The sequence below is a fragment of the Squalius cephalus genome, assembly GCF_949319135.1.
Source record: "Squalius cephalus genome assembly, chromosome: 3".
In the NCBI taxonomy this organism is placed as follows: domain Eukaryota; kingdom Metazoa; phylum Chordata; class Actinopteri; order Cypriniformes; family Leuciscidae; genus Squalius; species Squalius cephalus.
The window spans coordinates 28,816,081-28,828,480 of NC_137124.1; the positions used below are offsets into that span (position 1 = coordinate 28,816,081).

Genomic DNA, 12,400 nt, shown 5'->3' on the forward strand with positions numbered 1-12,400 from the left:
AGACATTATAAATTCTGTGAGACATTTGTAGGGTACTCTGTATTTATGAGAGCACTTGGGTGCTGTACTGGTTTACAGCTGTCTCACCCTCTTCTTTCTGTTCGCACACTCTTAGTCTTCGGTCACAGAAGTTGACCAAGGTCATGTAGGCCTCCACAATACCATCTGTGTGCACATGCTGCTGGCTGAAGGACTGCTCTTCCTCTTCTGCCTTACGTGCAGCACTTCGCAACAACTCCAGAGCCATCATCTGCAGACCCTCTACCACCTGAGCAGAAAAATAACACCCATGATCAAAACTGGGGAGAGAAAAACTGTTATCAACAGCTAGAGCACAACAAGCAAACATGCAGTTTTTTAAAATTATGGCAAAATGATTTTTCATCACCTTTTTTTTTTTTTTTTTTTTTTTTTAAATGCCATAGGTAAATGGCAGATGTCATTAAAACAGTTCTTTAATGAATTAGCATGTACCAGGATTATTAATTTGAGCACTAACTGTAAAGGTGATGACACACAGGGCAACTTTTTGAGCAATGTGGCAACCAGATGAGACACAGGGCCCACAACCAATCTAAATTATCCAGATAGAAATGTATTGCCCATTTTCAATGGGAAAGATTGCCCAGCAACATTGCTCAAAAAGCTACCCTGTGTATCATCACCTTAAGCATAAAAATCTTGATTTCAGACATTGGACAGGCTCCTACTAAATTAATGATATTTAAAAAATATTTCTTCAGGAGGCAGAAACGTATTTGTTCACCTGTTTAAAATGGTGCAAACATTTACATTACCGTTTGGGATCAGTAATATTTTTGTAAAAAATAAATTAATACTTTTATTCAGAAAGGACACACTAAATTTTTCAAAAGATTTCTATTTCAAATAAAACTGATCTTTTGCACTTTCTCTTCATCTTGATCATCAAATCAACATATTAGAATGATTTGAATGTGACCCTGAAGACTGGAGTAATGGTGCTAAAAATTCAGCTTTGCCATCACAAGTATTTTCAAATATATTAAAATACAAAACAGTTATTATAAATTGTAATATTTCACATATTGCATTTTTTAACAAATGATTCTTCTTTCAAAAAAAATTTCAAAACTCTTACTGACCCCAAACTTTTGAACGATAGTGTATCTGCACCATGCTGCTGATCCTTGCTTGTTCATATTGAATACATTCAAAATGTACAGAATAAATGCCAAAAATACATCTAAATAATCTCTAACAATTGTAATCTGTGACTTCAATAAGCAATACATGCCAGAAAGCCATGTCTAAATAACTCATTACCTGGGTGACAGATGAGGCCATTGAAAGCTGGAGAATCTTTTGTACTTTATCTTCCCCGAGAGTCTCTAGAGCAGAGGGACTGCGATCTGCAGCGCTGGCCATGAGGTCATAGGTGGTGCCCAGAAGGATCTTCTGGTCACGGAGCATCCGAGCAGATGAGCCTTCACTCTGTCTCTCAGCATCCACTGTAAAATACATTAATGCGTCAATCATGAACTCGGACTGTGACGAGGGCTGAAATTATGTGTAATCTATATGATAAGAGTGGATGATTCATACTCAAAAGTGGAACAGTCTTGAGCAAAGCATTAATCTTTTCAGCAGATCCAAGGCCTGGAATTCTTCTGTGAGTAAAACGGCTGAAGCTGTGGACCCAGCGGAGCAACCACGCATCATCAGTCTTTGCATCACGGTGAAGTTCCTTCAACAGCTTGGATGCCACTGGAAAGTTATTCTGTCAACAAGATTAACACTTGTTTCTTAAAAGTCATATTGCAGGCGGTTTAAACATGAAGCATTTGATAAGCTTGAATGACTGATATTGAAAACAATTAGATATCTATTCGGTCCCCTACTAGGCACCAACACTGATGTTTGAAAACCCTGAGCACCTGTTTCCATGCACTGTTTGCCATTTGGAGTTTCATGTTGAATTTGCAGCTCTTCACCAGCCCTCCGGGTTCCTCTCCACTCGCCTGCTCTGCACCGTCCACCTCCATGCTGTTTTCAGGGGTGGAAGTCAGCCTCTCGAGAATCTTATCCAAGAAGAAACAACTAAAAAACAAAGATGAAAGCATGGTTGGGACATTTGTATAACTCCATGATTAAGCTTTAAAGCACTTCAGGTTGTTTTTCAAGGTGGTGAACCATTTCTTCACTATAATAGCATTGAGAAATCTTTATTCCCCGTGAGGTGTTGTAAAGTAGCAGTAAATCACCGAGATGTGATGATGTCATCCCAAACATTCATGGGGTCCAGTTTAGCATCCGGATAGCTGCTGGTCCATCGTCTGATCATGAACTTGAGAGTATTCACTGAGACTGAGAGCAACAAGACACGTGATAATTTAGTCTGCTGAAAGCCCACAACATGGTTATAAATCTTCAAGCGTTCAACCAACCTTACAAAAATCAATTACTCACCCTCTCCAGTGATATAATTCAGGAAGTCTTGGATCTCCGTCAGAGCTTGGACAGACTGTAGCACAGTGAGACGGCTGCGGTTCAGCAGTGGGTCGATACTTGAGTAGTTCTACATGATACCATGTAATGTAGAAAGAAAAATCAGGTATGTAAATATATGCCTTTTGTTGAAGAAAGGGAAAAACCCCTCTTTACAGGACAGATCACATAGGGACAATTAGAAGCTGTGTGTGTCTGTCTGCATGCCTATGTAACATCCTACCCTCTGTGAAACAACTCAATGGTTTGAAACGGACCTGCATGAAGACTTGCATGCAGTTATTGGCATAGTATTTGGCTCTGTCATAGTCCTCTTGCAGGATGTACAGTAGACTCAGTTCCTGGCTGTAATGGGTCTCCATGATGATCTTGTGCTCTTCCATCTTCATGGCAGCATCGACAAAGCTCAGCAGATCCTGAGTTCTCTCGCCCAGCTGCAACTGCTTCAACATACTACGCATCATGTACTGCAGGTATGTTTCCTATTAGAGAAATAAACAGAAGCAATTACTGCAGGATATTATATTATTTGATAATAGGTGAGATTCCAGGTGAGACACAACCATGAAAAAATAGCTCAAATTGAAACTGCTCAAAATTACTGAAAAATCGTACCACATAAAATGGCTCTGTCCACATTTTTTCTAGGTTGACGGGTGAGTTGTCATCAATGTTGACTGTGGCACAGTACTGCAGAGATTTCCACTCTGTCAGGTGATTATAGGCTTCCAGCGCAGCAATCTCCCAGAAATCTTTCTCAGTGTTTGTGGGCTCTCCATCATTCCAGTCCTCTTTGTTCAAAGCCTGAATCAAAACAACACGTCACAATTCAATTGATAAGGTCAGATATAAAGCACTTTTGCATTTAAACAAATTCAGATAAATGTTCTGAGTGTAAATATTAAATATTCATAAATTAGAATTCTCTGTGGGGTGTCAGATTATACCAGTTTTGACAATGACCGTGATATTTAAAAAATAAAATATTGATGTAATGTTGATATTTCATAAATAATCCAGAGGCAGTAACATCTGGTTGACACTCCAATATAGTAGGCATGCATCTGAATGCTGGCCGTTGAAGACGACGGTGTGTAGCTACTACTGCCACAGAAAATCATAGGTGACACTTTATTTCGATGGTCCACTTTAGACATTCTACTAACTATAAGTAACTTTGCAAATACATGTCAACATATTCTACTAACCCAAACCCTAACACCTAACAGTTGACATGTAGTTGCAAACTTACTTATAGTTAGTAGAATGTCTAAATTGGACTATCAAAATAAAGTGTAACCAAATCATTTCAGAGGAGAGGACAGATGAAAGCGAGACACTTCCTCGCAACACGAAAAAAGCTTTCCATTCTGGGAGTTTTTTTGACTTTTGGACCTTTTTTTGTACGCTTTTGTACAGTTATGGTTATGGTTAGAAACTCTCTGCCTCTCTACACTTATATAGTGATTCAGCTAAAGATGAATTTGACTGATAGCATTATCTATTTTTTTTCTATTTTCGATAATTTCTATAGTCATTGTGATAATATTATCATGAATTATTTTGGCCACTATAATCATGTAGTGAAAATCTGATAGTGTCTTATTCTCTAACAAACATTTAAAAACATTCAAAGCAAAAAGCATATTCTGAATCTGTTTATGTTCCCATAGTGTGTTTGTAACCAAGAAAACACATCAATACCTCATTGTAGAGCTTCACAGCTTCAGCATAATCACTCTTTGCTTCTGCTTGCAGGGCCGTAAATGTTATTGACTTTGTACCAATCTTGCCTCTAAAGATTCCCCTGACGACATCATAATCTCCCAAAGACCTGTAAAGTCTACAGAGGAATATGAAACAGTATAGAACTGATGAACATGGTGAACGCTTCGAACGTTTATGAGGGAGTTTTGATCTTACTTGGCGAGGTGGATCCATCTTTCTGTGTCAGGTGGCAGCTCTCGTTTGCCTCGAGCTCGTTTCGAGGGAGGTTCCTCTGATGTTCCAGTGCCATGAAGCAAACTTTCCTCCAGTAACAGGATGCCCATGGGCTGCTGCAGACTGGCGAGACAGCTGGCACTGACAAGAGCCGGCTCAACACCAAGAAGGGCCTTATGATGATAACTCATATCCTGTAACGTAATGTATAAAATGTGTTTGCATACAGGAAAATAATACAATTAACAGGACAACAGTCTTACTTCAAGATGTGTAATATTCAAGCTCTGTTCAGCCCTGAGATGCCTTGTTCACTAGCTTATAAACAGAGCCATTGTGTCTTATCTCTTATCACAAGTGTGTACACACCTGCACACAAGAAATGAAAGGGGGGAAGTAGACAGTGCTCATGTTGAGGAAGGTGTTCAGGGTCTGCACTAGATCCTTTAGAATGTTGCTCGTTTCTTTACTAGACTTGGATTTCTCCAGTTCAACCAGCACCCCAGCAAACAGTGAGCTGAACAGCTGCTTCGCCAGTGTGGCATCCCTCTGTAAAACAAATTTAAACAAAAACTTTGATTCTGTTGTGCATTTTTTTATATTCAGTCAATTATTTTCAAACACATCTTGACCACATTGTAATAATAATAATCCTGAATCACAGAGAACCTGTGCCAGAGCTTGTAGTGGGGCGATGAGGCTGCTGTACTGAATCTGAATATCAGGAAGATCTCCAACTCTATAGCTGCGGTACAGTGTGACCTGAGCATCCTGACGGATCTTCAGATCTGCTCTTCTCTTCTGTACAACACAGAAAAGAGAATATAGTAATAAAAAAACTTAAACAAATTATAATGCAAATGTCTATCTATGAAAAAGAGCTACCCTTTCTGTTCTTTGGGACTGGATTTCTTTCTTGGCAAATCTGATGTTCTCCTTTTCTTTATCCTTTAGAAATCTCCTCCTGAGCCTCAGAATGTCTGCACGCCGCTCCCGTTCAGCTGTTTGAAAACCAACCAACACAGAGTTTCACTGCTGTGGAAGTCTCTACTGCTTAATGCTAGTCAAGTCTAACCTTTAATCATAGGGAATTGTCAGAAATCAAATGTATTCACGCATTCTCCTTTATCTTTGGTGACTGACCTGCACTTCGACTGTCTGTCTCGTCACCTGCAGCGGTGAGCCTTTTAGAGCCAAACCCTGCACCCACGGCTCTCCAGGAAGCCTGGGGCCGCTCTGATCTCTTTTTCTCAAACACCAAGAGTGACGATAAAGAATCAGATGAAAGGGAATAATCAGCCAGTGTGTCCACACTACTCCCGGTTAACCAGTTATATGCTGAACGGCGTCCTGAAAGAACAGATGTTTATTATTACACAGAAAGATATAGTGAATTGTCATTAGTTATCCTTCAAAAAGAAATTCCCCCCACATCTTTTCTACAGATCTGAGTCTATGGTTACAAAATCCACTGAACAACACTATATAGGTGAACTAAAACTCATTTTATTTTCATGAGGTACCTGCACCAGGAGCCAGAGTCTGGGAGAACTCCAGGGACGTCTGTGTGGCCCTGATTTGACCGCTTACTGTGGATGCCTGGTTTCCTGCAGCCTCTGGACCCTGAGTGCCAGGGCCCTGGGTGGCTTGGGTCTCCATAAACATCGGCGTGAGGACTGTACTCCGCAAACGCCAGTTAGAGTCTATTGTGTAGTCCTGGAATAGATGAGTAGAATCGAAAGCACTGAAATTATGGTCTGCAAAAACAACTTCCATTTGAATTAATCAAATACTAGGTATGATTACAAGAGCCAGGTAAAATACACAGCATGTAGATATGATTTTTGAAATGTGGTAATAAGTAACAGTTCTTACCTGGAACTTGCACTCAGAGAGTGGAAATTCAAACATGCTGAGTGTGAAGTCAGGGCTGTGACTGGTCATCTCGAGTAGCAGGTCAGTGGCCAGACTGAGGAACTGTTCTTCAATGCGGGATGAATACAGTGACTTCAGCACGACAAGCATGCGCTCCATAGTGCCTGGAGGTAAACGGCTCTCGTGACTCCAGAAATTGCGCACATAAAGCCTTCAAGAGAAATTATATAATATATTATATAAGAAATATAAGAAATTATTTTAGGGTGATTAGTGAGGAGATTCAAATGCATTTGTTATTCAAAGGTGTGAAAAAGTTTAATGAAATGATCAAAGCAGGCATCTAGTCTGCTTACTGTAAGCCATGGTTTTCATCTGTCAGCCCCTGGAGGAGACTCTCCCGAGCTGTACCGAGCACTTCAACAGAGGTGCTGTCTTCCCTGCTCTCAGAATCACTGCAAACACACCATTATTATACGCACACTACCGTTCGGAATTTGGGGTTACTGTGAGTACGATTTTTTTTTTCTAGAAGAAATGAATTTATTTATTCAGCATGAATGTACTAAACTGATCAAAAGTAACAGTAAAGACATTTATAATCTCAAAAATATTTCAAATAAATGCTGTTATTTTGAACTTTCTATTCATCAAAGAAGCATGAAAAAAATGTATAACAGTTTCCTCAAAAATATGAAGCAGTTATCTGTTTTCAACACTGATAATAATAAAATGTTTCTTGAGCACCAAATCAGCATATTAGTATGATTTCTGAATGATTATCTGACACTAAAGACTGGAGTAATGACACAGAAAATTCAGCTTTGCCATTACAATTATTTTAAATATTTAAAAATATATTTTTTCACAATACTATCATTTTACTGTATTTTGTCTTACCGCCTTAAAAATAAAAAAATGTAAAATTAAATTAAAAATAAAAGATTAAAAATCTTACCGACCCTAAACATTTGAATGGTAGAGTGCATTTAATTTGTGATGAAATGGTAAATGCAAAACACATTCAATCATAAAACTGTAACTGTAACAACAACAAAAAAAAGATAAGAACCTCATGGGAACCATATAGAGAGAAATAAACAACAAAAGTCCTTTGTGTGAGATGAATGGACTGGAGAAGGGGAGGCTTGTAAAGTCAGTTACCTGTAGTTGTCCTGGATCCACATCAGGATGTCATACATTCTCTCTCTGCAGACAGGAGAAGGATGAGACACAAATGCTGTGACAGTTCCCAAAATCTCCTTTAGCTCTTCTGGCTTCAGACATGCCAGGATCTTATGGATGATGTCCAGACAAACACGCTGTCTGGCTTCATCTCTGAAAGACACAGCGTGTGATATGAAGACGGTTTATCTCAATTATAATATTTCACTATCACAGGCATAAAACCTGTAATAACACAAGTAAAGCAATGGAGGCGTGAGCTACTGCAGTATTAACTGACTTGTGGCTCATGATCTGTGTGAGGCCTTTGGTCTTCAGGTGCAGGAAGATTTCAGGGATGACATCAGCACGACTCAGCACACATTCAAGGCAGTTTGTCTTCAACATCCCATGCAGCTTTGGCAGCAAATAAAAAACAGGATTTACGAATCTGTGGAATATAAAAACAAACATTATTTACAGACATATGCTTTAGCTTTTTCGGATAAGACTAGATAGAATTTTTTTTTATCTCACCGATCCACCAAAGGTGGGAAGTGTTTGGACACTTTGCTTAGGCAAACAATAAATTTGTCATCCACCTCCTTCTTCCTCAAATCCATGAGCTTTGTAATAGTGATATTCAATAAGGGCCTTTCATTTTGCTACCACGTAAAAAAAAAACAAAAAAAACAATAGTAAGTTTACTGGACACTACAGTATCTAAAGACAACCATCATATTGCACAATAATACATTAAATGAAAGCTAAATAACTCTGGTGACAAATGTGATATAGTTGGGCAGGAACAAACAGCCACACATACATTTTCTCGCTCAGTCATGTAGTTTAGGATTAACCCAATGATCTCAGCAGCTGCTGAATACACCTCCTTATATCTGATGAATGATAAGTTGTTGGCCAGTGACTGGAAGTATCTATAAGAAAAATTGTAACAGAACAACATTGGTTTTAATACAAATTTACAATTTCAGAAAAAAAACATGAATCACATTTGTATGAGAAAATGAATAATAATAAAATACAGTTAAAAAATGTTTACCTGTCGTGCTCAATGCCACATGCAGCATCATAAGGAGGAAGATTATTGGCCATTGCAATACCTAAAAGCTGCAATCCAACAGAGTTATCCTTGCTGTTGGGATCTGTTCCAGCAAACCGTTCATATATCAAACTATAGGAGGAAAGGGGGGAAAAGGGGAAAAAAACCTTTAGGATTTTGCAATCCACTCATGCATGGTCATTTAGCCTGGCATCAAAAATCCAAGCCTGCAATCTCAGCAACTCTCAATTTGAAATATTTTCACTACATTTACAAACTACAGTTAATAAATAAAGTATATTAAGCCATTCAAAAATAACCTGGGCTGCTCTTTTTAAATTTCTAAAAGATTATAATAGAATTATTATAGAAGAGGATTATAATTCCTCTTCTATAATAGAAGCATGTCAAATGCTTCAGCTTCATGTCTGCATAATTGTTCATAACCATACAGTATGTCATAATTTGTGTCCTTCAATTCAATTTATTACGAACCAGGGAAAAAAGCAGTCTAAATGTCTGTTTTCTTACTCGTAGGGTATTGTGAGGCAGTCCTTCCAGCATTCCACAACTGTGCGGATGATCTCCAGATTGTGGCGGAAAACCGCCCGTTTGGTGTGGAAGCAGTTCTTAACCAGAAACCCAAGGAGCCTATTGGCCAAAACTTCATCTCTTGTGCTACCCTAAATGGTGAGAGAGATAAGGGAAAGAGACAAACTAGATTAAAAAGTATGCAACATACCAACATAATTTTCATACGCAGGTTTCTTTGCAAAAAAGTTTATGTACACACATACAGACAGATTGGAAGTCAATACGCAATTTATAAAAATACCATCTCATACTTACTTTTGGTGTGGTCAAACTGGCCCATGAGAGGACAGTCACCACAATGTCCACTACCATAAAGTGAATGCCCTCTCCTCCATTGCTACTGGAAACCACCAGCTGCACCAGTGGGCCCAGCCAATGCTTCGCATACGGACGAAATATCTGGACATAAAGATGTACAATAAAAGCAACACATAAACAACATATCAATAAATCCACAGATATGAAAATGCAGAGGCAGTACCTCTTCGGTATTGATGATTAGTTTGGCTATGAAGAGTCTAATGTTCAGAGGGGTGGATGGATTGTCCAGCTTCCCCTGCAGGAACTTCATCCAGGGAGGAAGAACACTAGGTGTCACACCCTAAAACAAAACATAGCACATATCTGACAGTGTTCTCACAAAATCTAGGCAAAACTGTTCATGGCCATGAGGTCATGCTGAGACAGACCTTCTCTATTTTAGGGGTAATGTTGTTCCTTTGCATGTGGTGCAGTAGTGCCGTCATATTGGCCATACACTCATGTTGATTTAGCTCATCCATCTCCAGCTCCACAGTCTCATCTTGAGACACAACCTCCCTACGCTCCTAATAATGCAGACAGTTATTCATAAAATATTTTTTATATAATCTTAGAGATAATATTCTGAAACAGATGACCTCTACTTTATAGAAAACTACTACAGAAGGACCTACTCGAGTCCTGCTGGAGCTGTTCTCGCCTGAAGGATTCTGGGAGTTGTAGGAGAAGCTCTGAACTCCAGTGGAGAAGTCAAACTGACTCATCTCCTCACTGAGACTGCTGTCTGCCATGTAGGACTGGGAGGAGAGGTATACAGGGGCATCTGAAAAAGAACAAGAGTTTTAAGAGAGCAGATGGGAGCCTGCAGTGCTTTACAAGGAATATGCATGATGACAACAACAGCATTTTCATGAATATTAGTGGATGGCATTTATCTTTGTAAACATGCAGTTGTTAAAAAGCTTGTGAATATCTCAGTCAACCTACCTCCGTTTTCTCCACTCACTTCTTTCCTGATCATGACATATTTCTTTTTCCTCTCAATAGGGACCTGTAAATGCAAGGAAACATGATACCAAACAACAAAAAACAAGTACAAATATCATATTACATGTTTAAGAGCTTTACTTACATCAATCTCTATAGGAAAGTTGTACACCCTTTGTGTATCAATAAGGTTGTCAAATATGAACTGATTCTGGAAAATATCAAATGACAAAATTCACCTACAGAAGAGGTTATACTTCTATCAGAGTCTGTTTCACTAGGAATGTGTGTGTGCCTTTCTTATGTAAAATGGTGACCAACAGAAAGAGTAATTTTTATGGTTATTTGATAAACTAGGCTGCCAAGAACATAAATGGTAAGTGAACAAATACCATACATTAATCAATTGTAAAAATGGAAAAAAAAATAACATAAACATTGAATTATGAACTGCTTGTACACAATACGTATTGAGTTGTTGTTGTTTTTTGTGCGCAGTAACAGACCTTGTCAGGTTTCTCAGTGAAGAGGAAGCCCTGATAGAACTTGGTCTCGTTGAAGCTGCAGCTGATCAGGGCGATGGTACAGTTATAAGCAGCACAGTGATACTGTCTCCTCAGCTCCAGCAGGACTGTCTCTCCTGCCATGTTCTCAGTGAAGGCCTCAAAACACAATCTGACATATATTGTATTGATCAGAAATTCTACTTTATTATGGCATTTTTGCAGTTTGCTCCAGAATTCCCGAGACTGAAGAAATGCAGTTGCGAGGGAAAGTGGAAGTTAAAGTTTTTAAAACACAGATAAAGCATTTATAATGTCGGAGCCATAACCTTGTGGGCAGCACCGACATATAGCGCAACAGCACTTAGGGCAACCCAAGTTCAAGTCCCGGCTTGTGGTCCTTTCCCAATCTTATACCTCTCTCTCCTCCAATACACTGCAATACTCTATAAATAATTAAGAACTGTCAATTTTAACTTCATGTCGACTTTAAGGACTTTATAAAAAAAAAAAAATTGTGTTCCAGTCTAAGGAATTCTGTAGAAAACTATTCCTTTGGTAACATCAAAGGGGCACACTTAATCAGCTGACCATATAAAGTGTTATATATGCTCTTGAGGGTAAAAAAAGAAAATTGTCATATCACACAACATACTTGAGGAGGTTCTTGGAAAGCTCGTTGCCTTCTGCACTGCCAGTGCCACAGAAGGCCTGGTTGATGGCAGAGTTTTTAGAATAGACTTCCTCTTTAGGCAGACGAGAGTATAACACCTCCAACAGCTTACAACAGCCAATCTTCATCATAATCTGACTCTCAAACACTGACTCCACAGACTGGAGGACATATGACAGGAAAGACACAATAGCAGAATGAATGATTGAAAAGACAAAAACATGTTTTGAATAGTGATGGGAAGAAAAAAAGCTTTTCGAAACTCTGAATCAATAGAATTATTTGTTTTGCAAAATGATTCAGTGTTTCAAAGCGTTCGAACTGCCACATGCTGGTGGCCTCTGCTGGTCAGAACAGTGTAAATGTAGCAAAAAATCAGCTCAAACAAGCGTAAAACACTTTTTACAAACTAATTGCAAATGGTTTTTTGAAAGTGCAATCTATTAAGTACAATTAACAACATAACCTGTCAACATATGTATTTCTATACCTCGTGCAGACATCACGCGTCATCAGCGCGTTCCACGTGGAACAACTAGAGCTCAGTAAGTTGTTTACGTTCATTATTAATAATTTAACACCATCACTCGTTTCGTGACGCTTTGCAGAATCTGCTGTGTGCGTTCATGTCTTCTGAAGGGAGGGTGGGATCTTATGCTTTTAAAGCTGATATTGCTAGCCATTCCGAAATTGCCTACCCTGCCTTGTTTAAATATCAAGTGTTTTTATGATATGTGTTGTTTTGTTAAATTGTTATGGTTGTAATGTTTTTTTTTTTTTTTTATGGAGAGCTTGGTTAATCAGGCCAATAAAAGACTATTAACTACAACTCTTGCTTTTTATTATACTAAT

The 12,400-nt window shown here is 38.7% G+C and overlaps 1 protein-coding gene across 1 annotated transcript in view; it reads right to left on the minus strand.

Moving 5' to 3' along the window:
- Positions 1–12,400, minus strand: part of prkdc (protein kinase, DNA-activated, catalytic subunit) — a 36,602-nt gene that overhangs the window by 5,464 nt on the left and 18,738 nt on the right. Inside the window, exons 42-72 of the mRNA XM_079867011.1 lie at positions 11,531–11,709; positions 10,879–11,047; positions 10,518–10,583; positions 10,373–10,436; positions 10,060–10,208; positions 9,814–9,951; positions 9,606–9,725; positions 9,380–9,523; positions 9,062–9,213; positions 8,531–8,662; positions 8,294–8,405; positions 8,005–8,132; positions 7,769–7,918; positions 7,468–7,641; positions 6,660–6,758; positions 6,304–6,514; positions 5,952–6,144; positions 5,572–5,778; positions 5,314–5,429; positions 5,098–5,229; positions 4,798–4,977; positions 4,411–4,622; positions 4,192–4,330; positions 3,103–3,291; positions 2,745–2,969; positions 2,449–2,557; positions 2,244–2,346; positions 1,917–2,079; positions 1,585–1,759; positions 1,306–1,490; positions 88–268 (exon numbers count right to left, since the gene is read on the minus strand). Of these exons, the coding sequence (XP_079723137.1) occupies positions 88–268; positions 1,306–1,490; positions 1,585–1,759; positions 1,917–2,079; positions 2,244–2,346; positions 2,449–2,557; positions 2,745–2,969; positions 3,103–3,291; positions 4,192–4,330; positions 4,411–4,622; positions 4,798–4,977; positions 5,098–5,229; positions 5,314–5,429; positions 5,572–5,778; positions 5,952–6,144; positions 6,304–6,514; positions 6,660–6,758; positions 7,468–7,641; positions 7,769–7,918; positions 8,005–8,132; positions 8,294–8,405; positions 8,531–8,662; positions 9,062–9,213; positions 9,380–9,523; positions 9,606–9,725; positions 9,814–9,951; positions 10,060–10,208; positions 10,373–10,436; positions 10,518–10,583; positions 10,879–11,047; positions 11,531–11,709 (4,696 nt within the window). The remainder of the gene's footprint in view (positions 1–87; positions 269–1,305; positions 1,491–1,584; positions 1,760–1,916; positions 2,080–2,243; positions 2,347–2,448; positions 2,558–2,744; positions 2,970–3,102; positions 3,292–4,191; positions 4,331–4,410; positions 4,623–4,797; positions 4,978–5,097; positions 5,230–5,313; positions 5,430–5,571; positions 5,779–5,951; positions 6,145–6,303; positions 6,515–6,659; positions 6,759–7,467; positions 7,642–7,768; positions 7,919–8,004; positions 8,133–8,293; positions 8,406–8,530; positions 8,663–9,061; positions 9,214–9,379; positions 9,524–9,605; positions 9,726–9,813; positions 9,952–10,059; positions 10,209–10,372; positions 10,437–10,517; positions 10,584–10,878; positions 11,048–11,530; positions 11,710–12,400) is intronic.